Raw genomic sequence first — 26,001 nt, 5'->3', positions numbered from 1 at the left:
GGAGATGAATTATTATTAGCATTGTCATATACCTTTAAGCCAAAGTTAGATTTAGTAATTATTTTGTATTTAGTGAGTTAGGAGGTGAAAGTGCCAACTAATTATTTTTCTCAATGAAGTAAATGACAGGATCTTTATGCAGTTACACATTCATTATTATAAACACCCTGGAGTCTCTGAGGCTAGAAACAGAAAGGGTGAAGTTGGTCCATTTGGTGTTTTCAGTTTAATCTCTTTAAATAAGACACTGCAATTTGGGTTCCTAGTTTATTAAAGATTGAAAATCCACCCTTCATTCCCAAGTCTATTTATTACTGATTTACCTGAGGTAGGAAGTACATTGCATGGATTTAAAGAAAGGGAAAAGCAAGACTTGCCAAAATATATCTTCATTATAGAATGTGACCAAGCTTTGGGGTTCAGTGGTGTGTGTAAAGTGTTTCATATGCATTTTATTCTCCCTTGTATTTTTTCCATGTTAGTAAAAGTTGCATGCAAATAATGTGGCTAACCTTCAGCTATTCTTATAATTGTAGAGGATGCTAACTTTTATTTTCACAAGCAAGGAATACATGATAAGTAGATTTTCCTGTTTTACACTGGGGTGTCAATTATGTTTGGGTGGAGCAGCAAGAGGCAAATATCATAGAGCGGATCTTTGTCAAGAAATGAGTTTAAACAAACAGGATTTCCTGTGTTCTGCCCAGGAGATGATGTGATATCCTTGAAAGGTAGAGCCATCTGTCCCAAATGACACACAAAGACTTACAAGGGCAAGTGTGTTCATTTCAATGAATATAAAATACTCTTGGTGTAAACCGTGGTTGCACTGAATCTAGCACTGGTTTTATTGAGTTAAAAATCTCGTGCTGTGCTTTTTGAACACAATGTGGGAAATTAAGGAAGCAATAAGTTTTGATAAGACTTTGAAAGAAAAGACAAAAATAACCAGACAAAAAGAATCTGAAATAGAATCCCATTAGCTCCAAGGTTTTTGCAGTTTATATGCTAATTGCTTGTGGAAAGATGCAGCAAATAATGAATATTAAAAATTACAGGGATTATTATAGCAACTGTTAGGATATGTAATTGATTGACATTCAGTGCGCACTCAGAAGCTAGTCTTTTCACTGGCCTAGGTAATTATGCAGTTGATTGGAACATAGATGGTGGTGTAGTCAGAAACTCCTCCCTCACCACCATCCTGGGACCCCTGCAGTCTTTCCAGGTGAGACAGACGTTGATGTACACCTCTTTTAGTCTCAACTACTGCATCCGGTACTCCCGATGTGGCCTCCTGTACATCGGCGAGACCAAGCGTTGTCTCACCAACTGGTTCACTAAATACTTGCGCTCAGTCCATCAAGGCCAATGGGATATCCTGGTTGCTGACCATTTTAACTCCCCTTCCCATTGCCATACTGACCTTTCAGTGTTGGGCCTCCTCCATTGCCAGAGTGAGGCTACGCACAAACTGAAGGGACAGCACCTCATATTCCACTTGAGTAGCTTACAACTCAATGGTATGGACATTGAATTCCACAATTTTAGATAACTACTTAATCCTCCCCCTTTGCTTTCTTTCCCCTAACTCCCCTGCCTATCCACTCCTCCCCCCATCACTCTCCCATGTGCCCCACCTGGACGCATCTAGTTCTCTCCCTCCCATTCCACTTACATTCCTTCCTCTAGCTTCACAATTACAACTTTTCAATTCTTGTGTCTCATATCTTCTGTCTTTTGATCTTGGCCGTTGCCTGCCATTTACCGATCAAAATATCCCCAAACCTTTATCAACCTATTTCCTGCCAGACTTTATTCTGCCCCCTCCCCCCCTTCCAGCTTTCTTTCCCCTCCAACAATCAGTCTGAGGAATGGTCCCGACCCAAAACGTCACCTATCCATGTTCTCCAGTGATGCTGCCTGACCTGCTGTGTTACTCCAGAATTTTGGGTCTTTTTTAGTCAGAAGCTGGTGTAAGTTTAAGATATAATGAGGTTTCTCATGAAACACTGTGGCATGCCAAGTGATATTCTTAAGCTTTCTAAGTCACTTCCATTACTCCAGTATTTAGTAATTTATTTAATATCTGCTCATGAAAGTTTATGTGACTGATGATTTGAACTATTTTATACTCGATGCATGAAGTAATATAAAGTAGTTCACAATTAGCTCATAACTTTAAGATAAACACAAAATGCTGGAATAATTCAGTGGGCCATGCATCATCTCTGGAGAGAAGGAATGGGTGATGTTTCAGGTCAAGAGTCTCAGAAAGGGCAAGTGTCTCAGAAAGAGTTACTCCAGCATTTTGTGTCTAACTTTGGTGTAAAAGGTAGAGAGAAGGGCAGATGTAGTTCAGAATATGGAGATACACCGATATTCTGAACTCTACATCTGCCTTCTCTCTACCTTTTACACCAAAGCTAGACACAAAATGTTGGAGTAACTCTTTCTGAGACACTCGCCCTTTCTGAGACTCTTGACATTTATCCACATAATACTGCATCTGCCATGCATTTGCCCACTCACCCAACCTATCCAAGTCACCTTGCAGCCTCCTAGCATCTGGCTAATTTGTATGCTTCATATTTTGTTTTGATATTATCCCTGATTTCCCTTGTTATCCATGGATGCACTACTTTCACTGATTTATTCTTTTGCCAAACTGGGATGAACTATTGTTGTAGTTCATCCATGCAGTCTTTAAATGCCATCCATTGCATATCCACCGTCAACCCTTTAAGAATCAATTGCCAGTCTATCTTGGCCAATTCACGTCTCATACCTTCAAAGTTACCTTTCTTTAAGTTAATCCATCCATTTCCTACACATTAGGGGCGATATTACAAAGGCGTGAGATAAGTGCTCAGCCCACTGTAGTTTATATCAACGATTTGGATGAGAATGTACAAGGTACAACCTAAGTCCTCTGGTTCTTGAATCCACCACTCTGGGAAAAGGCCCTGTGCATCTACCCTATTTATTACCCTCATTTATTACCCGCATCCCCGGGCGCGTGCTCAGAGCCTGTGCTGCGCAGCTGACAGACGTCTGGACTGACATCTTCAACCTGTCACTTGCCCAAGCAGTTGTCCCCACTTGCCTTAAAGCCACCTCCATCGTGCCAGTGCCAAAACACTACACTGCGGCAAGCACTCAACGACTTCCGCCCAGTTGCACTTACCCCCATCATCACCAAGTGCTTCGAGAGGCTGGTCCTGGCACACCTCAAAAGCTGCCTACCCCCCACACTGGATCCCTATCAGTTTGCCTACCGCAAGAACAGGAGTACGGAGGATGCCATCTCAACGGCACTTCACTCCGCCCTCTCCCACCTCGACAACAGAGACACTTATGTAAGAATGCTGTTCATCGATTACAGCTCAGCATTCAACACCATTATACCATCACAACTGATCACCAAACTCGGTAACCTGGGCATCGACCCCTCCCTCTGCAACTGGATACTGGACTTTCTAACCAACAGACCCCAGTCTGTGAGGTTGACAAGCACACCTCTTCAACCCTCACCCTGACACCGGCGTTCCTCAGGGCTGTGTGCTGAGCCCCCTCCTCTACTCCCTCTTCACCTATGACTGCACACCTGTACATGGTACTAACACCATCATCAAGTATGCAGATGATACAACGGTGATTGGCCTCATCAGCAACAACGATGAGCTGGCCTACAGGGAGGAGGTCCAGCACTTAGCAGCATGGTGCGCTGACAATAACTTGGCCCTTAACTTCAAGAAGACCAAGCAGCTCATTGTAGACTTCAGGAAGTCCAGAGGCGGCACGCACACCCCAATTCCACATTAACGGGACGGAGGTGGAACGTGTTTTCTAGCTTCAGGTTCCTGGGAGTCAACATCTCCGATGACCTCTTTTGGACCCACAATACCTCTACTCTGATCAAGAAGGCTCATCAGCGTCTCTTTTTACTGAGGAGAATGAAGAAGGTCCATCTGTCTCCTCAGATCCTGGTGAACTTCTACCACTGCACCATCGAGAGCATCCGTACCAACGGCATCACAGTATGGTATGGCAACTGCTCTGTCTCCGACCGGAAGGCATTGCAGAGGGTGGTGAAAATTGCCCAACGCAGCACCGGTTCCTCACTCCCCTCCATTGAGTCTGTCCAAAGCAAGCGCTGTCTGCGGAGTGCGCTCAGCATCGCCAAGGACTGCTCTCACCCCAACCATGGACTGTTTACCCTCCTACCATCCGGGAGGTGCTACAGGTCTTTCCGTTGCCGAACCAGCAGGTCGAGGAACAGCTTCTTTCCGGCGGCTGTCACTCTTCTCAACAACGTACCTCGGTGACTGCCAATCACCCCCCCCCCCCCCCCCCCCCCCCCCCCCCCCCCCCCCCGGACACTTATTATTTTTTTTTTATTCAAATCGTTTACTATGTCGCTCTTCAAGGGAGATGCTAAATGCATTTCGTTGTCTCTGTACTGTACACTGACAATGACAATTAAAATTGAATCTGAATCTGAATCTGAATCGGATCATGATCTTATACACCTCTATAAGATCAATACTCATCCTCCTGCGCTCCAAGGAATTAAGTCTTAGCTTGCCTAACCTTCTCGTAAATCTTCTCTGCACCCTTTCCAGCTTAACAATACCTTTCCTATAGTTGGGTGTCCAGAACAGAACACAATACTCCAAATTTGCCCTCACCAGTATCTTGTACTTCTGTAACATAACATCCTACCTTTTATACTGACTTCCATGACTGATGAACACTAATGTGCCAATAGCCTTCTTGACCACCCTATCTACATGTGACACCACTTTCAAGGAACTGTGTACTTGCACTCCCCGATCCCTCTGCTCTCCAACCCTCCCCAGGGCCCTGTGATTCACTGTGAAGTGCCTTCCCCTAGTTTCACTTCCCAAAATGCAACACCTCACACTTATCTGCATTAAACTCCATTAATCATTCCTCAGTCTATTTTCACAACTGATCAAGATCCTGCTGTAAATTTTGATAACCATCTTTGCTATCTACAATACCACCCTCTTTAGTGTCAACTGCAAACTTGCTAATTCTGCCTTGTACATTCTCACCAAATCGTTGATATAAACTACAATGGGCTGAGCACTTATCACACGTCTTTGTAATATCGCCCCTAATGTGTAGGGAATGGATGGGTGAGTGGGATAATATTGAACAAATGTCAATGGGAAGATCGATTGTTAGCATGGACTTGATGGGCCGATAAGCCTGTGTTTACGCTGTATCTTTAAACTACTTTAAATTCTTCTATTGCTAGAATCAATAATTCATCAGATGCTGGAAGACGTGTCAAAACGCAATCATCTATAATACAGGTTTTGGGAATTAAGTTTTTACAAAGAAATGTTAGCTACTTGGATATCAGGCCAATGCATAAAGTACACGTCTACCTAAAGACTGTGAGTAATTCCTTACCGAACAAAGAACTGGTTGCGAAACACAAAGCTGCACCTTGTAATATAGGAGGTGAATTCCATGACTGTGGGAAAGGTCACAAACTGAATATACTTGGAACTTTCAAAAGCTCTTGCTTCACTATCATCATATTTCACAACAACATTTTCTCCAGCTTACATTCTTTAAATTCTGTTTTCAGTATTTTCAAAGGACTGAGGTACACATCTGAATCTTTGAAGTCCAAATAATTTGATGGTCACTTTAAACATAAATGTGAAATCAATTTGTATATATGTTTGTGACGTACGATGCGCGATATTGATTTAGGTTACATTTACTTTCATGTATAATGATGTAAATCACTGGGGAAGGATCTGATTGTCCTTCCTACCGTTTCATAGAATTATTCAAGGTCAAGTTCAAGAGAATTTATTGTCATGTGTCCAAGATAGGACAATGAAATTCTTGCTTTGCTTCAGCACAACAGAATATTGTAGGCATAAATAAATGCAGAACAGATCAGCGTGTCCATATACCATTGAATGTATATATATAAGGTCATTTTTGGCCACCTTGCTCAGAGCCCCCCTCCGCCGCATGTGTGCCGAGGATTCTTCCCATCGATTAAAAATGACAGAGATATTAATGTTTTTACAAAATTCCCCATTCTCTCTGCTGCCCCCGCTGGCGGCAGGGGGGAGGGACTATAAAACCAGGAAGTGGTGTGCCACACAGTCTCTTCAAGATGGAGTAAGGCAGAGGGTCACGTTTCTCTGAGCTGTGAATAACTCAAATGTAAGTGCCCTTAGTGGTTCTAAAATGCTTGCAGAATGTGTCTATTGGATCTAAAGCTTGCAAAAAAGTGTCTATTGGTTCTAAAGCTTGCAAAAAAATGTCTGTTGGTTCTAAAGCTTTCAAAAAACGTCTATTGGTTCTAAAGCTTGCAAAAAGTATCTCTATTGGTTCTAAAGCTTGCAAAAAATGTCTATTGGTTCTAAAGCTTGCAAAAAAATGTCTATTGGTTCTAAAGCTTGCAAAAAATGTCTATTGGTTCTAAAGCTTGCAAAAAAATGTCTGTTGGTTCTAAAGCTTGCAAAAAAATGTCTGTTGGTTCTAAAGCTTGCAAAAAATGTCTATTGGTTCTAAAGCTTGCAAAAAGTGTCTCTATTGGTTCTAAAGCTTGCAAAAAATGTCTCTATTGGTTCTAAAGCTTGCAAAAAAAAGTCTATTGGTTCTAAAGGTTCTAAAGCAAAAAAATGTCTATTGGTTCTAAAGCTTGCAAAAAGTGTCTCTATTGGTTCTAAAGCTTGCAAAAAAATGTCTATTGGTTCTAAAGGTTGCAAAAAATGTGTCTATTGGTTCTCAAGCTTGCAAAACAATGTCTATATTGGTCCTAAAGCTTGCAAAAAAAAATGTCTATTGGTTCTTCCCCACCCTCCAGTTGGCTTGGTTTGACTGTGTCTTGAAATTGAAAGGCACTACTTACTGCAAATTGTGGCATGAAGTTGAAAGGCACTATTACTGCAAATGGTGGCTTGGGAGCTTTGACTTGAAGTTGAAAGGCACTACTTACTGCAAATTGTGGCTTGAAGTTGAAAGGCACTACTTACTGCAAATGGTGGCTTGGTTGCTTTGGCTTGAAGTTGAAAGGCACTGCAAATGGGGGGCGTGGGTGCATTGGCTTGAAGTTGAAAGGCACTACTTACTGCAAATGGTGGCTTGGTTGCTTTGGCTTGAAGTTTAAAGGCACTATTACTGCAAATGGTGGCTTGGGAGCTTTGACTTGAAGTTGAAATGCACTACTTCCTGCAAATGATGGCTTTGGTGTGGCTTGAAGTTGAAACACCACTTACTGCAAATGGTGGCTTGGGAGCTTTGAAGTTGAAAGGCACTACTCCTTTTTACTACTCCTCCCCCTCCCCCTCCCCCTTTTTAAAATCATCAATCAACACATAATACCCCAGAATGAAGAAGCAAATACAGTTGTTTAGAAATTTTTGCAAAGTAATTAAAAATAAATAACTGAAATACCACATTTACATGAGTATTCAGACCTTTGCTATGACACTCTAAATTGAGCTTAGGTTCATCCTGTTTTCATTGGTTATCCTTGAGATGTTTCTACAACTTGAATGGAGTCCACCAGTGGTAAATTAAATTGATTGGACATGATTTGGACAGTCACACACCTGTCTATATAAGGTTGGCAGTGACAGTGTACGTCAGAGCAAAAACCAAGCCATGAAGACGAATGAATTATCCGTAAAACTCTAAGATGGGATTATGTCAAGACACAGCTCTGGGGAAGAGTATAAAACTATTTCTGCAGCGCTGCAGGTCCCAAAGAGCACAATGGCGTCCGTCATTCTTAAATGGAAGAACTTTGAAACCACCAGGACTCTTCATAGAGCAATTGGGGGAGAAGGGCCTTGGTCAGGGAGGTGACCAAGAACCCGATAGTCACTCTGAAGGGCTGTCCCACTATAGACGTAATTCAAGAGCTCTCCCGAGTTTAAAAAAAAATCAAACTCGTGGTAAGTATGTAGATTGTACGTAACGGGTATGTCGGAGCTCGGGACGTCTCTTATCGGCTTGTAAAGCTAACGGCAGGTACTCGCGAAACGCGGTAAGCTCGTGAAGATTTTTCAACGTTCAAAAATGTCCACGAGGGCCCAGAGTACCTACGAGCGGCTATTACCGTAAATCTCTGTGTTTGAATCAGGAGAAACTCTGGAGAACTCTTGAATTACCTCGTACAGTGGGACAGGCTCTTAACAGAGCTCCAGAATTCCTCTGTGGAGATGGGAGAACCTTCCAGAAGGACAACTATATCTGCAGCACTCCACCAATCAGGCCTTTATGGTAGAATGGCCAGACGGAAGCCACTCCTCAGTAAAAGGCACATGACAGCCCACTTGGAGTTTGCCAAAAGGCATGAGAAACAAGATTCTCTGGTCTGATGAAACCAAGATTGAACTCTTTGTCCTGAATGCCAAGCGTCATGTCTGGAGGAAACTAGGCACCGCTCATCACCTGACCAATACCATACCTATGGTGAAGTATGGTGGTGGCAGCATCATGACGTGAGGATGTTTTTTAGTGGCAGGAACTGGGAGACTAGTCAGCATCGAGGGAATGATGAAAGGAGCGAAGTACAGAGAGATCCTTGATGAAAACCTGCTCCAGGGCATTCTGGACCTCAGACTGGGGTGGAGGTTCACCTTCCAACAGGGCAATGACCCGAAGCACACAGCCAAGACAACGCAGGAGTGGCTTTGTGACAAGTCTGTGAATGTCCTTGAGTGGCCCAGCCAGAGCCTGGACTTGAACCCGATCGAACATTTCTGGAGGGACCTGAAAATAGCTGTGCATCGACGCTCCCCATCCAACCTGACAGAGCTTGAGAGGATCTGCAGAGAAGAATGGGATAAATTTCCCAAATACAGGTGTGCCAAGCTTGTAGCGTGATACCCAAGAAGACTTGAGGCTGTAATCGCTGCCAAAGGTGCCTCGACAAAGTACTGAGTAAAGGGTCTGAATACTTATGTAAATGTTATATTTTAGTTATTTATTTTTAACTACTTTGCAAAAATTTCTAAACACCTGTTTTCACTTTTTTATTGTGGGCTATTGTGTGTAGATTGATGATTAAAAAAATGAATTTAATCCATTTTAGAATAAGGCTGTAACATAACAAAATGTGGGAAAAGTGAAGGGATCTGAATACTTTCTGAATGCACTGTACGTGGGCAATTAGAAGAGCAAAGGGATATTGGTGTGATTTGGCCTTGACTCAATGGGCTGAAAGGCCTTGCTCCATGTTCGAAGAAAAGATGGAAATAAAGTAAACTGATTTATTGTAAAATGCTCATTCCAGATTAGTTGTAATATGGACAAGTGATTTATTTACAATATTAACAAAAATAAAGTGTTGTTTCATTTCATGGCATGTATGTTGTACATACAACATGAACAACGCTAATTGGTGTACATTATATATTCAACATGAAAAAATAAGTTCAAATTCTGATCATTAAAATGTTTATTAATTAAATCACGTAATAAAACATATTTTGAATCAAAATAATGAAAATTAAGGCATTGTGAACAGTTTATACACTTTCTGCATATTGGCATTGAGCATTAAATAGAATGGATTATTAACTCAAATGGAATTTGTGCACAAAGAAATCCTGCTTCCTTTTATTCGGGTTAAAACAAATAGAGTTGCTATTATTTGTTATAATTCAGAAGGTAACAAACGTTTTGCTTTCTTCATGTTCTGTATCACTGAAAAAGAGAAATAAAGATATAAAAGGCTTTTATAACTTCAGTCCTAAGGGCGTTATCATCAGAAATCAATATAATTCTCTGGAATCGTGCGAAACATATCATTTTATGTACTGTGATGATTCTACCTATCAGCACAATAACACAATACGAGTTTCATCATGGGTGTGTTAGCATTTTCTCCAAAATGAATTTTCATGGACTTCTTTTTGCAACAGATCTCTTTTCTATTACAAATGTTAATCTACTTTAATTTAATTTAATTTAATCTTCAGAGTCTAACCATCCTAATGATTGTATGAGGTGAATTGGAATAATTCCAAATATTTTTTATTTTGGCAAATGCCTGCAAATTCTGTGATACTTATTAACCAGTTGACAAAATATTCAATCGTAAAGTAAATTAGCATAACTCACAAAGATAAGAATTACTTCTGCCTATATTATTGCATGAATGTTCAAGTTCCCTTATCAATTTCCTTTTTGTTATTATAAGAGATATTTGGGCAGAACATTCATTATTTTTACTGATTAATTCCAAGTACAATTTTTTTTTTAAGTGCTTAGTAGGAATCAATACTATTGATTGAGACTGAGAACTATATGAACAATTGCACCACTATTTCACAATCTTTGTCTTTCAATTCTAAAACATGGGGTCAGATTCACAGACTCCTATGACTTTAGGTTAAATTAGATTTGAGATACAGTGCAGAAACAGGCCCTTCGGCCCACCAAGTCCGTGCCGACCAGCACATTAACGCTATGCCAATTAACCTACAAACCTGTACATCGTTGGAAAGGGGGAGGAAACCGGGGACTCCAGAGAAAACCCACGCAGGTTTGGGGCGAACATATATTACTCTCTTGTACGCCATTTTAAACTCTTATGCACCATTTAAATTCAACTTCTTATGCACCATTTTATGCATACAACTACCCATACATTTCTGCAAATTGCAAAAGAAAGTATATCAATGAATTAACAAAGCATTTTGAATCAGGACCAGGACCGAAGCGGGAGCTTTGAACGCCCGGATACGGGGGCTTCAACTCCCGGCTGCGGGAGCTTCGATCGCCCAGTCGGATGGTTCGACTGCCCCGACCACGGGAGAAGAATTAGGGAAGTAGATTAGACTTTATTGCCTTTCATCACAGTGAGGAATATGGGGAATCTGCTGTGGTGGATGTTTATGTAAAATGTTATGTAGTTGTGTGTCTTGTTGCTTTTTTAGTTTGGCTGTATGGTAATTCGCATATTACTGTACCTTAATTGGCACGCGTGAAACCTTTGAAACCTTAGATTTTAGTCATTTAGAAATTGCTGCCAAATACTTTTCACTTACAGAGTTGAACATCTTGAGGCTCGTATGTATAGAGACGGTTTGAATATCTTCCTACAATATCTGCTCTCACAGTCAAAGAAGGATCTGCAAAAAGATAAAATGCATGACAATGAGCACAGTTGACCAGGAGCAGAAAAACAATTTGCTGGGGAAACTTTGCGGTCAAGCAACCTTTTTGGGGAGGGTGGAATTGTCAATGAATTGGGTCGAGACACCTACACCAGGATGCAATCAACCTTCTTCGTTCAAATTTAAAATGTTTTTTTTATTCCATGCTTTCTGCACTTGGTACACAAAAGCATATTGGGCAAAAAATTAATATTTTCATACATTATTCTATTTTAGATATCCTTTGATTGACCTTTAGTCAATAATTGAATATTTTCCTTCCTACGCAAGGAAGAAACCCGAACAGAGTGTAAATGTGATACCTAACAAGACAGCTGATGAAAGTTACAGGCACTAAGACATTAAGAATATACCATGTCTTCTGAAATTCATTTGGAGACTGCACACAAAGAATGTTGTGCATTCCTAGTCTTTTATTACTTGAAAGATTGCAGACTGCGAATATAGAATTTCTTGATATAATTTCCTGTCATATACTGGATTAAATGTGGTGGAATTTTAATCCAACGTTGAAACAATCTGATAGTGATCCATATACCATTTAAATTACAATGGGCTGGAATTTTTCTGTGTCTTGGTAGTAGCACATTTGCTGAGTACATTAGTGCTCTAGCCACAGTCACAAGGTAGCACATGGTTAATTAAAGGGGCTATCCCACTGCGGCGACCTAATCTGTGAGTTCAGATGAGTTTGCCCTCGACTTGTACTCGCAGCATGGTCGACACGACGCAGGAGGTCTTTGTAACTCTCCCCATGTACTCGAGGCCTTAGCTAGGTCGCAGCGTATTTTTCAACATGCTGAAAAATGCCCGCCATGGAAACAAAAAACATAGAAAATAGGTGCAGGAGTAGGCCTTTCGGCCCTTCAAGCCTGCACCGCCATTCAATATGATCATGGCTGATCATCCAACTCAGTATCCTGTACCCGCCTTCTCTCCATACTCCCTGATATGGAGTATCAATTTTTTTTTTACTCGTAGGTTTAGTCGAAGTAGGTCGTAGTAGGTCGGCAGGTTATTCGTATGTAATTGAGGGTAGTCGAAGGTAGTCGTAGATAGTCTTCAACAAAGTTGAAGGGAGGTCGAGGGAGGTCAAAGGAGATCGAAGGAAGTCGTCTTCCACTATTCGGTGTCCAATTTTCCCGAAGCTAGTTGAAGCTAGTCTTCAACTTTTTCAAACTCTCTTAAACTCTTCTGAAATTGCGGATTAGGTCGCCGCAGTGGGGCAGCCCCATAAAGATAGACACAAAATGTCCTGACCCGAAATGTCGCGTATCCATTTTCTCCAGAGATGCTGCGAGACCCGCTGAGTTATCCCAGCATTTTGTGTCTCTCTTTGGTATAAACCAGCATCTGTAGTTAATTTTTATTACATAGTTAATTACATCTTGTGCCAGCATTTTTCAAGTTGCTTGAGCTGAAGGAGTATCAATGAAACAATTAGAACATAGAACATTGAGCAGTACAGCACAGGAACAGGCCCTTCGGCCACTATGTCTGTCTGATGCCAAGACCAACTCTTATTTGCCTATGTATAATCCGTAACCCTCCATTCCCTGCAAGTATCATCAATGCCACTATTGTATCTGCTTCAACCACCATCCCTGGGGCAGTGCATACCATGCAATCTCAACCCTTCGTATTAAAAACAAATTGCCCCACGCATCTCCTTTAAACTTTGCCCCTCTCACCTTAATGCTATGCCCTATAGTATTTGATATTTCCATCCTGTGAAAAAAGTTGCAAACTGTCTCCTCTTTTAATGTCTCTCATTTTATATACTTAATTGAATTTGATGCAGTGGATCGCTTATTATTAAATAATGAATCTATAAAAAAGACCTGATGCTTACCTAGAAAGATAATCCGGGGCACATATTTACCATCGGGTGCAAGGTGTTTGTCATTGGTTTCATGCTAATAAAACAAAAAAAAAATCCAGGCAATGAAGTTATGTTAACATGGGGAGAGAGAACATTTTTTTTTTTTAAACTGATAGATTAAGAAATAGATTTAGCTTTTAATTCTATACTTTTTCATGTAGGTGTTTCCTAAATTATCCCTCCCATTTCTTCTAATTTATATGTTTCACTTCAAGTTCAAGTTCAAGTTCAAGTGGGTGTATGGTGAAATTGGCAAAGTTGTAGTGGTTTCTGGTTAAATCCTGCTCCCATACTTTAAACCTCAATAAGATAGTAGTCACATGGAACAGATCTACGCTAGGCCCTCGTCGCTAGACCCCCTCCAGTTTGCCTATCGCCCCAACCGTTCTACAGAGGATGCCATCTCTACCACGCTGCACACAGTACTCACGCATCTGGAAAACAAAAACACATACGCCAGAATCCTGTACATTGACTTCAGCTCAGCGTTTAACACCATCATCCCACAGAGACTTGTGGAGAAACTAACCCTGCTGGGCCTCAACACCACCCTGTGTCACTGGATCTTGGACTTTCTGACAGAGAGACCGCAGTCAGTCCGTGTTGGCAAGAACACTTCAGGCTCGATCACGCTGAGCACCGGCTCCCCTCAAGGCTGTGTGCTCAGCCCGCTGTTGTTCACACTGCTCACACATGACTGTGCTGCCAGATTCAGGGACAATAAGATCATAAAATTCGCGGATGACACAACAGTGGTGGGACTCATCAGCGGAGATGACGAATCAATGTACAGGGAGGAAGTAAAACAACTAGTGGACTGGTGCGGCAAAAATAATCTAGAATTAAATGTCGACAAAACGAAGGAGATGGTTGTCGACTTCAGGAGGGCGCAGCCAAAGCATACACCCCTCAACATCAGTGGCACTGCAGTGGAGAGAATGGAGAGCATAAAGTTCCTCGGTGTGCAGATTACAGACAGCGTCACCTGGTCCAGGAACACCACTGGGACCGTCAAACGGGCCCATCAGCGATTGCGCTTCCTGAGGAAACTAAAACAGGCCTCACTCCTCACCAACATCCTCAGGACTTTCTACAGGGGTACAGTGGAGTATGTACTCACGTACTGCATAAATACGTGGTACTCCACCTGCAACGGCTCGGACAGGAAGGCTCTACAGAGGGTAGTGAGGGGAACAGAGAGGATCATTGGCGTCTCCCTACCCTCGGTACAAGAACTGTTCCAGAGCCGCTGTCTGAAAAAAGCTCAGAGAATTGCTAAGGACAAACTGCACCCCCTCCACATACACCTGGATCTCCTGCCATCAGGCAAGAGATATCGAAGCATCAAAGCTACAAGACTGCTAAACAGCTTCCTACCACAGGCTGTGAGGCTGCTAAACAGTCACTCTGTACTCACAGTCACTTGATTCTGCGGCTGGCACGGACACTTTAATAACTGGCACTGGCCACTCAAATCCGCTGCCCCGGACATTTTTATGATTGGTTTATTGTATTTTAACATTGTGTTTTACCTGCTTTTATCTATTTATACTGTTCCATCAGGGACTGGGTTGTTTTTAGTGTTATTATGTGTGAAATGTATTAAATTTCATGTGCGATGCTCCGCTATTCCCTGGGCAACGTCTTTTCATTTTGTACTGTACAACTGTTGCTTGCAAGATGACAATAAAGGTTGATTGATTGATTGATTGGATTGATTGATTGATCACCTGCCTGATCTTAGTTCAATAGATGCCTATTATTATTTTATTGCAGACAGTTTGATCTCCTTTCCCAGATTACAACCCAAGTGGTTAAATGTAATTGCATTAATTAAATTGGGAGATGAAAAAGACAATTATGTTGGAATTAAATGTCATAAGGTCAGGTCATAAGGTAATGAGGAAAAGGAGTAGAATTTGGCCTTTCGGCCCACCTACTCTACTCCACTATTCAACCATCTCTCCCTCCTAACCCCATTCTCCTGCCTTCTCCCCACTGACACTTGTACTAATCAATAATCTATCTATCTCTGTCTTAAAAATATTCACCGATTTGGCCTCCACAGCCTTCTGATTTGATTAAAAAATATCTCTATAAGGCACATACCAGTTCAGCAGAACTTTTACTTTTATTTGGGATTACAGTTATAATGTTCTAAATGCAGGCTATTGTCACAGGGTTGACATTGGATCTATCTAGTTCAGCTTTTCTCATCTTTCGAAACGTTTATATTATTTTGCAGGATATTGCTTTTGAGTTGAATTCCTAACATGCACCATTTATGGGGTAAAATTATAAACTGCAAATAAAAGTAAATGCATTTGTTATTGGTAAATAAAAGCAGAATAATGCTTACCATAAGATTTAACATGATGAAATCTTTATCAGCCATCTGCTGGATTTCTGTACTTGCAGCAAAAGCTTCCTTCAGTCCTGAAAAAGATTGATAATTCAATTTTATTTTAGAATTTATAATCAAGGACAGCTATTAATTCATGCAGTGCCTATTTGCTTGCAATGGGTTACTTCTCTTGTTAAACATTGTTGTAACATGGGCAAGCTACATTGTGCACATAGGAGATAATGAGGTTTGTATGAATACTTCAGATATACAGTACTGAAACAGTAATTCAATCCAATCAGTCAATACTGGTATTCATGCTCTACATGAAATCTTCCAATCTTTGTGCAATTAAATTCACCAGCACAGCCCCATCAGCTTAGCCTACAAACAGAGAAGTCACAGTGGAGTGGGGAAGGGAATGAAGATGTCACAGGCATCAGGAAGCTAATGTTACCCGTGTGGAACAAACAGACATGTTCATAAGTTAAGTTTTCGGAGCAGAATTAGGCCAGTTGGCCCATCAACTCTACTCCACCATTCAATCATGGATATTTGATCTTTCCCTCTCAACCCCATTCTTCTGCATTCTCCCCATAACCCCTGACACACACTACTAATCAAGAATCCACCTTTAAGATTCACCATCCTCTGACGAAAGAAATTCCTCCTCATCAGCTTTCTAAAAGTACTTCCTTTTATTCTGAGTATATGGCCTCTGGTCCTAGACTCTCCCACTAGTGGAAACATCCTCTCTGCATACACTCTATCCAGGCCTTTCACAATTTGGTAAGTTTCAATGAGGTGTTCACTCAATCTGTGTATGTTTCTCCATTGCCGAGCCCTGATGCAGAATGCTGGATTGGAAGAAATGCAATTGAAATGTTGCTTCAGATGAACAGACCTTGAGTGGTTGGAAGGAATAATCCTTCGGCAGATTAGGCAGGGCTACCTGACCTCACTAGGCAGAGCTTCCTTTCACTCTTAGTCACATTCAGGACAATCTTTTGTGTAGATAATTACAGGGTGTCCAATGACCAACATTTGCATAACTGGTCCGAATAATTAAATACAAAGCAGCATCCATACAACGTACAGGATGAAATTAAATATTTTTTTAATATATGAAGCTGTAAGAAATATTTACCTTTACAGTGTTTGCAGACTTCCAGGTGATGGATAATCATTAGCGGCTTGTTGCTGAAATAACAAGTAGTGTAAAATCAGAATTAGTCCAGATATCATCATGTGTAAGGCCTGATTCATATGCCTGCTCTTGAACTAATTTCATTCACATTAATGGATCTCCTTACCTTTTCTGTGCTTTATATAGGCCTTCTTCATAGGTTTGAACCCATATTAAATCATCTCCCCAACCTAAAACAATAATACACATAGCAAAGTTATGATGTGAATATGCCATTTAAAACAGAAGATGCTGGAAAACTCAGCTGGCCAGGCAGCATCTGTGGTGAGAGAAACAGTCAACATTTTGATCTGCCATTGTTTTTCTTTCCACAGATGCCGCCTGACTTGCTGGATTTTCCATCATTTTCTGTTTTGTGTCAGATTTCTAGCAGGTATGCTTTTGTAGAAAGAAAGAACTGTAGATGCTGACTTAGGTTGACACAAGTGCTGGAGCAACTCAACCAGTCAGGCAGCGTCTCTGTAGAAAAAAGATGGGCGATGTTTTGGGTCGGGACCTCTTTCAGACAATTCTTCAATTGCAGGTGTTTGTTTCATTTTGATTAACTGCTGATGTTTAATATTCAGCTAAATCATTCCCTATTAACTACAATTAGGCAGTATCCAAAAGTTTGCACTGTTTATTTTCATAGATGAATCGCAGAAAATGAATGATGTGTGAGAAGGTCCTTTGGTACATTTGAAGAAGAGTAGCATGGTGGCACTGCGGTAGAGTTACTACGCAAGAGACCCAGGTTCGATCCTGACCACGAGTGCTGAACATGATGCCAAGACCAACTTTTATTTGCCTATGTATAATCCGTATCCCTCCATTCCTGATCACGGAGTTTGTACGTTCTCCCTGTGAGTTTTCTCCGGGTTCTCCGGTTTCCTCCAACATTCTAAAGACATGAAGGTTTGTAGGTTAATTGCTTCTGTACATTGTCCCCTGTTGGTAGGATACAACTAGTGTACAGATGGATGATCGCTGGTTGGTGGGAACCTGCTGGGTCAAAGGGCCTGTTTCCACGCTATCTCTCTAAAAACCAAAAAAAGAGAACAATCCTTCTCTCTCACCTTTCCAGAGCCCTGAGATCACAGCTCAAACACACAACCAAGAATTACTGTATCTACGAATGATGAGGCTTCTGTCTCCACCACCTTTTCAGCCAGTGAGTTCCAGACTCCTATTCCTCTGTGGGTGAAAGATTTATTTCCTGATTTCCCCTTTAATTCTTCTAAAAAAGACATTAAGCACACACCCTGGTTTTTGACCCGGCATGAAGAATGGGAACTTTTAAAGTATTCTGTCCAAGCCCCTAATGATTTAATCATCTTATTAGGATTCCCTTCAGTTCCAAAGAAAACAATTTCATGGCAAGTTGTGTTCCAACCAGCGTTGTGTACTGTTCTAGTCTTATCTACGTACTCTTATATTCTATACCATGACTAATAAAATATTCCACATGGCTTTTTAACAACCATGTTGACCTTTCTTGGCACCTTTAAGGGCAAACAACGAGCCCTTTTTTTCTCTGCATCTCATTTAGAGTATTACATTTTGTTTTGGTCACTCTGTTATAGGAAAGATATTGATAAGGTGGAAAGGGTGCAGAGAAGATTTACGAGAATGTTACCTGGACCCGAGGGTGTGAGCTGTGGGGGGAGGTTGAGCGGATTAGGACTTTATTCCTTGGAGCGCAGGAGGATGAGGGGTGATCTTAGAGGTGCTTAAGATCATGAGGGGAATAGATAGGGTAATTCACAGAGTCTTTTACCTCGAAGAGGGGAATAGAGAACCAGACAACATAGGATTAAGGTGAGGGGGAATGATTTAATAGGAACCTGAGGGGCATCCTTTTTACACAAAGGATGGTGGAAGCTTGTACTTCCGGTGGCGCTGGTGCCAGCAGCCTCCACCTACAGCCCGGTATCTTTTTGTTTTTTTGTTTATTTTGTTATGTTAAAAGTGTATTTTTTTGTGTTTTTTTTGTGTTTTTATGTGGGGGAAGAGGGCACGGTGCGGGGGTTACCGTCCTTCAGCCGCTTCCTGGTGAGGACGCGACTATTAATCGAGTCGCGTCCTCCCCCCCCCCCCCCCCCACTTCCTGGATTGGCGCGGCCTTTCCTGCCGGGATCGACTGGAGCTCCAGCAGCGGCGGGACAGCGCTGGAACATTGCGGGGCTGGCGATGCCTTACCAGGGGTCGCCGTCTGGAGCCCGGAGTGCTGGACCTGCTGCACCAACATCAAGGAGCTGCGGTTTGCGGAGCTCCCAACGCGGGCGGCGCTGATGGACAACGCGGGGTCCTGCGACTCTGCCCAGCTCGGCCTGTGGACTCAGGAGCTGCAGACTCCGGCAGCGGGAGGCGGCTGATCAGGAGGTCCGGGCCGCTGAGGAGGAGGCTGCTCACCGTTGGGGTTCGGCGTCGGCGTTCCACCAGCCCGGCGTGAGGGCCTGAACATCGGGCCACCCGGGGCGGCAACTGCAGGTGCTCGGAAGGCCCCGACTATGGATGGACACGGAGGGGAGGCTGGCTGGACTATGGTGCCGTCCTCACCTGGGTGCCATTTATGTTATGTTGTGTTGTGGACTTTTTGTGTTTGTGCTTTTGTTAAATTTTTAATTCAATTTCAATTTTATTTTTTTTAATATGTTTTATTATTTATTTATTATTTATTTTTATTATTTTTCTTGTGACTTTTTTTTTTAACGATACTGCTGTACGGGAAATTCATTTCGTTGTCTCAAAGTGAGGCAACGACAATAAAATTTGAATACAAGAATACAATACAATATATAGAATGAGCTGCTGGAGGAGGTTTAAAAATCGTGAGATGAGCATCCTGTCAGCCACCATGAAGGTAACGCCCTTTCCGCACCCGCTGTCCGACGGGGAGAATAAAGCTGAAGCGGACTGCGAGCGAGGTGCTGTGCTGTGTGAGCGGGGGCTGTGCTCTGTGTTCTGTGAGTGGGGCCCCACACCAGCCCCTCCCACATACACCACCTCCCCACACCCTGCCCACACCCCCCCAAGACCCTCCCCCACCCTCCTCCCCCCACCCTCCCTGCCCACATCACCCCCTCCCCCCTCCCTTACCTCACCCCTCCCCCCTGACACCCTCCCCCTCCCTCTACATACCTCCCCCCCTACACCCCCCTCCCCCTCCCCTACACCCCTCTGCCCCATATCACCCCCCTTCCCCCTACACCCCCTCCCCTACAACCCCATCCCCAACACCCTGCTCCCCTAAACCCGCTTCCCTACACCCCCCCTCTCCCTACATGCCCCGCCCTTCACTCACCGACCCCCCCCCCCACACTCCCCCCAACACACACGCTCCTCCCCTACCACACACATACACCCTCCCCTACTCCCACACTCTCCCCTACAACCCACCCACACCCTCCCCTACCCCACACCCCTCCTTCATCTCCCCCCTCCCCCTCCCCTACCGCTCCTCCCCACATTCCTCCTCTGAACAATGGATGATGACTAGTGAAAACCCATCCAACAACCTATGTATATCCCTATTTAACCATGCTCCTGCCTCTCATATTACTTATTACGTGCAAAATATGCTACAGGTGTTATTCTGCTGGTTATTATTTTAGTGACTAATATCAATCCATTGTTAAATCATATTCAGAAAGAGAAATAACATGAGGGAAAGAAAGAGTGAATTGATAGAGGACAACAAATTCAAACTGTCAAATACTAAAGGGCATATCTTTAAGGTGTGAAGGGGAAAGTTTTTTACATCGAATAGGTGCCTGGAACATGCTGCAATAGATGGTGTTGGAAACCGATACGATAGTGAAGTTTAAAAATCTCTTAGATAGTGCACATGGATATGTAGTGAATGAAGGGATATGGATCATATACAGGGAGAGGGGTTGGCTTAATTTGGCATCATGTTCGGCACAGGACCAGTTCCTGTTCTATGTTTTAATAACTGTAAAATATATATTTTTTAATTTATTAAAAAAATGGTTACACAAATCAAATCACAATGGTTAATTTCATAGTTAGAGTGATTGAACTTGTACCGTGAAGTAGGTCAAAATACCTTGATAATGGGCTTTAATATTTTGGATCCTATCTAATGTGCAAATGCAATAAATTTTATTTTGTTCGAGTGTGGAAGGGAAAAGTAAAGTCACAATCATTTAACAACAAACTAGAAACATAGAAAATAGGTGTAGGAGTAGGCCATTCTGTCCTTCGAGCCACATAATCATCCACAATCAGTAACCCATTCCTGCTTTCTCCCCATATCCCTTGATTCAGTTGGCTCTAAGAGCTAAATCTAACTCTCTCCTGAAAACATCCAGTGAATTGGCCTCCACTGCCTTCTGTGGAATTCTTGCCTATTGTTTAAATAATGTTGAAGCATTGTGGTGCAGCAGTGAAGATTTACACATACCAGAAAATGACAGCTGCTCTCTTAATAAAGTAAATGATCAACCTGCTAACAAAAATGTAAAGGGGAGCACTAAATCTGGGAGAAATCTAAGTATCCTTCCTAATGCAATCTGGAGCTTCATCAGATTTTAACTGTCAAATGTCAAATGACGCAGTTTACTGCAAAACAGATACCAAGTTGATTTCTTTATAAACTGGACTATTAATATCATAAAAGGCAAAAATGATTTTTACCGAAAACAAAAATCTTCTCTGGTTAATCTGGCAAAATGCTCAAGTTCCAGAATCTGACTGTGGGAACTTGGACCATTAACATTTATAATATTTAATGAATTAGAAATCAGAAAGAACTGGGAAAGAAAAGAACTGAGTGGATCTCTGTATTGATCCAAATGACAGTTAGATTGGTAAAATGGCCCCCAGTAGTGGAGTACAGTACATGCACCAATCTTCTTACTATTGAGGGAGTGCAGAGTAGGTTTACAAGGTTAATTCCCTGGATGGCGGGACTGTCATTTGCTGAGAGAATGGAGCGGCTGGGCTTTTACTCTCTGGAGTTTAGAAGGATGAGAGGGAATCTTATTGAAACATATAAGATTGTTAAGGGTTGAGAAACATAGAAAATAGGTGCAGGAGGAGGCCATTCGGCCCTTCCAGCCAGCACCGCCATTCATTGTGTTCATGGCTGATCGTCCCCTATCAATAACCCTTAGAAACATAGAGGCAGGAAACATGTTCCCGATGTTGGGGAGTCCAGAACCAGGGGCCACAGTTTAAGAATAAAGGGGAAGCCATTAAGAACGGAGACGAGGAAACACTTTTTCTCACAGAGAGTTGTGAGTCTGTGGAATTCTCTGCCTCAGCGGCGGTGGAAGCCGGTTCTTTGGATACTTTCAAGAGAGAGAGCTAGATAGGGCTCTTAAAGATAGCTGAGTTAGGGGATATGGGGAGAAGGCAGGAACGGGGTACTGATTGGCGATGATCAGCCATGATCACATTCAATGGGCCGAAGGGCTAGCTTGAAGGGCCGAATGGCCTACTCCTCCACCTATTGTCTATTGTCAATCAGCATCAATGGTGTGGAAGTGGAAATAGTTGAGAGCTCCAATATTACCAATGATCTGTCGTGGACCAACCACAGTGATGCAGTAGCCAAGAAGGCAGACCTACACCTTGACTTCCTGAGGAGATTGAGGAAATGCAGCGTATCCAATGATTACAGATACACCAAAGAAATTGCAGTCAGTTGTAGATGTGGCCCAGTCCATCACATACCAGAATTCCAATAATTGACTCCATCTACACCTCACGCTGCTTCAGAAAAGCAGTCAAATTAATCAAAGACTTGTCCCACTCCAGTCATTCTTCTTGCTCCTTGTTCCCATTCAGCAAACAGGTACAGAAGTTTGAAAGCATGCACTACCAGCCTCAGGAACAGCTTCTTCCCCTCTGTTAACAGGCTTCTGAATGGTCCTCCCATAAGCTAGGATACTATTTGATTCACTTATAACCCATTGTGAGCATTGGGCAGATGCACTGCAATCCTAAGAACTATTTTGTGCACTCTGTATCTTCCCCTTTGCTCTATCTATTGTACTTGAGTTTGACTTAATTGGATTTATAAATGGTAAATCAGATCAGTTTGGACAGCATGCAAAACAAAGCTTTCCACTTTACCTCGTTACACATAATAATAATCAACCTAAACCTATTTCTTGTATGCTGATGTGCCTGTGTTTATAGCCGCATGATTTCCCTTTCCCACTGGTCACACTCTACTTCAGTGTCTGTGGCTGGGAGTAAGTGAGGAGGAGGTACACTAAGGCTCTGACTTTCCTCTGTTTACTTTCTGCAATAATAAGTTTACTTTCTGCAATTTTGTTGTAGTCATGAAAATGCAATGTTCACTTCAGCTTAAATGCCGAGACCAACTTTGGTGAAATACAAGAATAATAATATTTTGCTGTTGCAGAATCAATTAAATAAATATCACATACCTCTTGACAGAGTTTGAGGTGGTCTTTTTGTAAGTGCTGTGACAGGGTTGGATGTAACAGCAGCCAGGAGGAAAATTGCAGGAACATATATCTGAAGCATTGTTTTTTTAAAAGATGTAATTACACTCTTGAATGCTTTGTAAACTGGAAGAACAAGTTAACCAAAATTACTAGTCCAAGTTCCTTTGGCGTCAATTCAGTGTGACGAGTTCTTATCTTATTAGCAACTGGAGTGAGTCCCTGGTAGGAAAGGTTTTTGAAGTGATTTCGTTATTTAATTAAGGTGGGTAAGTAACCTCCTCATAAAATAAACTGTTCTCATGACAACATTGTGACGTCCAGCTGGGGCATTGTTCAAAACTTCATTCACTCTAGTAAATTCTTGGAGATTTGTTGTTTTATTTTAATATCTTTCAGAATGATGCTTTCACCAGATTTAAAGAAATGCAGATGCCATTCAATAAGGAAAGGGTTATACTTCCTCTTTCATCAACTATCTTAGGCATATATCACTTTCTATTACACATGAGCACAAAGCATATTTGGGTGTATTGAAAATGCAGGGTTTTTTTCAATACACCCAACTTTGGGTTGGGTGAGAAAATCAACCAATAAAAAGCAGCACAGTGATTCTAAACTTTGTAGAAGTGACTGGGCTCAATCCTATTGGTACTGGAATAAAGCCAATCATTGAATTTTAATACATCCCGTAGATCCATCTAGTTTATTATACTAATGATGCTGACTTTTTAATTAGAAATTCCCCAAATCACTTCATGCAGTTTTCTTTTGCTAATTTCAGTATCTGCTAAACTAAATCTTCAATATCTCTATTCATCAAATATTTTTACATTATTATAGATGGAGCAAAAATATTACAATCTGCTCCATTTAATGGAGAAGCTTTACCAAACTATTTCACACATTGCAAGGATCAACTTGATTATTTTAAAGCAAAAATATTGAAGCAGAATGACATAAATGTAGATAGAAGCGTGAAGAGCTAAGATAAAACATGATAAGAGCTCCGTCCAGTTTGCTTCATACAGAATTCGGCATTATTTCTTAATTTAGTGATGCAAATTTTTACAAGGAACTTCCAGCAGTTCCACTCACCCACTTAAATGCCCGCAAGTTGAGAATTCCCTTGTTTATCATGCAAACATGAAGGCTGCTGATAGGGGTTTTTGTCAGCTGAATTTGTTATAATTCCTGAATATTAATCTACACCAGGCACAAGAAAAGTATTGCAATCTTAGTTTATTGTATTATCGTATTGCATTTATTTTTGTAAGGTTTATAATAACCTAGTGTTACATTATCTCTATTGGTGTGCAGCAAGAGCAACAGCTGTAGGAGGTAAAACATAGATTTACGCTTTTACATTCTTAAAAGTGTGAACAATATTTATAGTTTTATTTGTTTTGGTGTAGTTTTAAAAAGCATTCTTTGCTGACTATTTTAATAGTTTTGGATTGTTTTTGAACTTTTGTGAAAGAAGGAGACTGGGTATTGGTTAGAGGAAAGTTAGTCTGTGGATCTACGGAATGTATTAAAATTAATTCATTGGCTTTATTCAGAGTTTTGTCCAACCTGAAGCACTGGAAGAACCGTGAGTTTCATCAACTGCTGAGGCTTGGATCTATGGTATTTTGGACTGGTGACCCAGTGTCATACAATAAGACCAGGTACAGAAGCTTGAAAGCCACAATGAGAGCAAAAAGACTCAGCTGGAATCACAGACAGCCACTCGACACTAGTGGCAGGGCTTGTATACTATCACTTTTTATAAGGCAAAGCCAGGTATCAAAAATGGCAATGACGCATCAATTCCAGATGAGCTCAAATGGTTTTTCTGCACACTTTGAAATGGAGAACAATGACACATATCTCCCACAGCTCTTGGTGAGCCTGTGATCCCAGTTATTGAGTCCGATATCAGAGCATCCTTCAAGAGGGTGAATCCTTGCAAGGGGTCCGGTTCTGACGGCAAACTGGAGTTCAAACCTCTGGTGCCATTCAGCTGGAAAGAATGCAGAAAGGAATTTGCCAGGACTCGAGGCGCTGAGATATAAGGAGAGGTTGGGTTGGCTAGTGTTTTATTCCTTGGTTCAAGAGGCTGCGGGGGTAATCTTATGAGAAGTGTATAGATCATGTGAGGAATAGATAGGATGAATGCAGAGTCTTTTACACACAGTAGGGGAATCAAGAACCAGAAGGCATAGGTTCAAGGTGAATCATGCAGCATGGAAACAGGTCCTTCGGCCCAACTTGGTGTATCTGGCCCAGTTCTAAAGACCTGTGCTGAACAACTGGCTGGTCTATTCTAGGACATAATCAACTTCTTGCTCTTGTATTCTGAGGTTCCCACCTGCTTCAAAAAGGCAACTTTCTTACTGATGCCCATGAAAAATATGGTGACCTGTCACAATAACTATTGTGCTGTAGTGCTTACCTCCACAGTAATGGATGCTTTGAGAGGTTGGTTATGCACAAATCAACCCCTGCCTCAGAAATGACCACTTCAATCCGCCTATCACCACAACAGCTTAACAGCAGATGCTATCTCATTGTCTCTCCACACTTCACTGGACCATCTGGAATACATATGCCAGTCTGCTATTCAATGACTAGAGCTCAGCGTACAACACATTCATCCTCTCCAACAAAGGAAAAGATGAGCGAATTAGTTCATTAAGTGGAGAAATCCAGCCGGAATGGAAGGTTCAAAAGGTTACAGAGCATGGAGAGATTTTTACAGGATCAGAAATTTAATTGGATTTTTTGTAGTTATTGCCAAGGGTAATTTGAGGACAATGGGGATCAAAGATAACACAGGTATTTCAATGAGTAATTGTGTGAGGAATACACCAAATTTGCACTTCCCGCTCATTTACATGACTGCTCTATGCATCCAGAAATAAGTATATGATTCATTAGCTTAACAGTTCAGGAGGGGGACATTTATGTGAATG

General features: G+C 41.8%; 1 protein-coding gene across 1 annotated transcript; it reads right to left on the bottom strand.

The window, feature by feature from the left end:
* Positions 1-9,451: 9,451 nt before the first annotated feature.
* LOC129712938 (anterior gradient protein 3-like) lies at positions 9,452-23,271 on the bottom strand. Its single transcript, XM_055661731.1, has 7 exons — positions 23,027-23,271; positions 16,732-16,795; positions 16,566-16,618; positions 15,434-15,510; positions 13,045-13,108; positions 11,064-11,147; positions 9,452-9,717 (listed from the first exon to the last, which is right to left on the bottom strand). The coding sequence occupies exons 1-7, from the start codon at positions 23,124-23,126 to the stop codon at positions 9,668-9,670; spliced, it is 492 nt and encodes a 163-aa protein (XP_055517706.1). The 5' UTR covers positions 23,127-23,271; the 3' UTR covers positions 9,452-9,667.
* Between the last annotated feature and the right edge of the window lie 2,730 nt (positions 23,272-26,001).

This window comes from Leucoraja erinacea, chromosome 2 (assembly GCF_028641065.1).
Source record: "Leucoraja erinacea ecotype New England chromosome 2, Leri_hhj_1, whole genome shotgun sequence".
In the NCBI taxonomy this organism is placed as follows: domain Eukaryota; kingdom Metazoa; phylum Chordata; class Chondrichthyes; order Rajiformes; family Rajidae; genus Leucoraja; species Leucoraja erinaceus.
The sequence above is the reverse complement of the archived record's forward strand: the minus strand, read 5'-3'. Positions and strand labels throughout refer to the sequence as shown.

What these genes read in the sequence shown, in the direction of transcription:
- LOC129712938 (XM_055661731.1), bottom strand. Translation starts at nt 23,126, where the DNA reads ATGCTTCAGATATATGTTCCTGCAATTTTCCTCCTGGCTGCTGTTACA. An exon ending in ACCTCAAACTCTGTCAAGAG is followed by an intron (nt 16,796 to 23,026) that starts GTATGTGATATT and finishes TTATTGTTTTAG; the next exon opens with GTTGGGGAGATGATTTAATA. An exon ending in GCCTCAAGATGTTCAACTCT is followed by an intron (nt 9,718 to 11,063) that starts GTAAGTGAAAAG and finishes TCTCTTTTTCAG; the next exon opens with TGATACAGAACATGAAGAAA.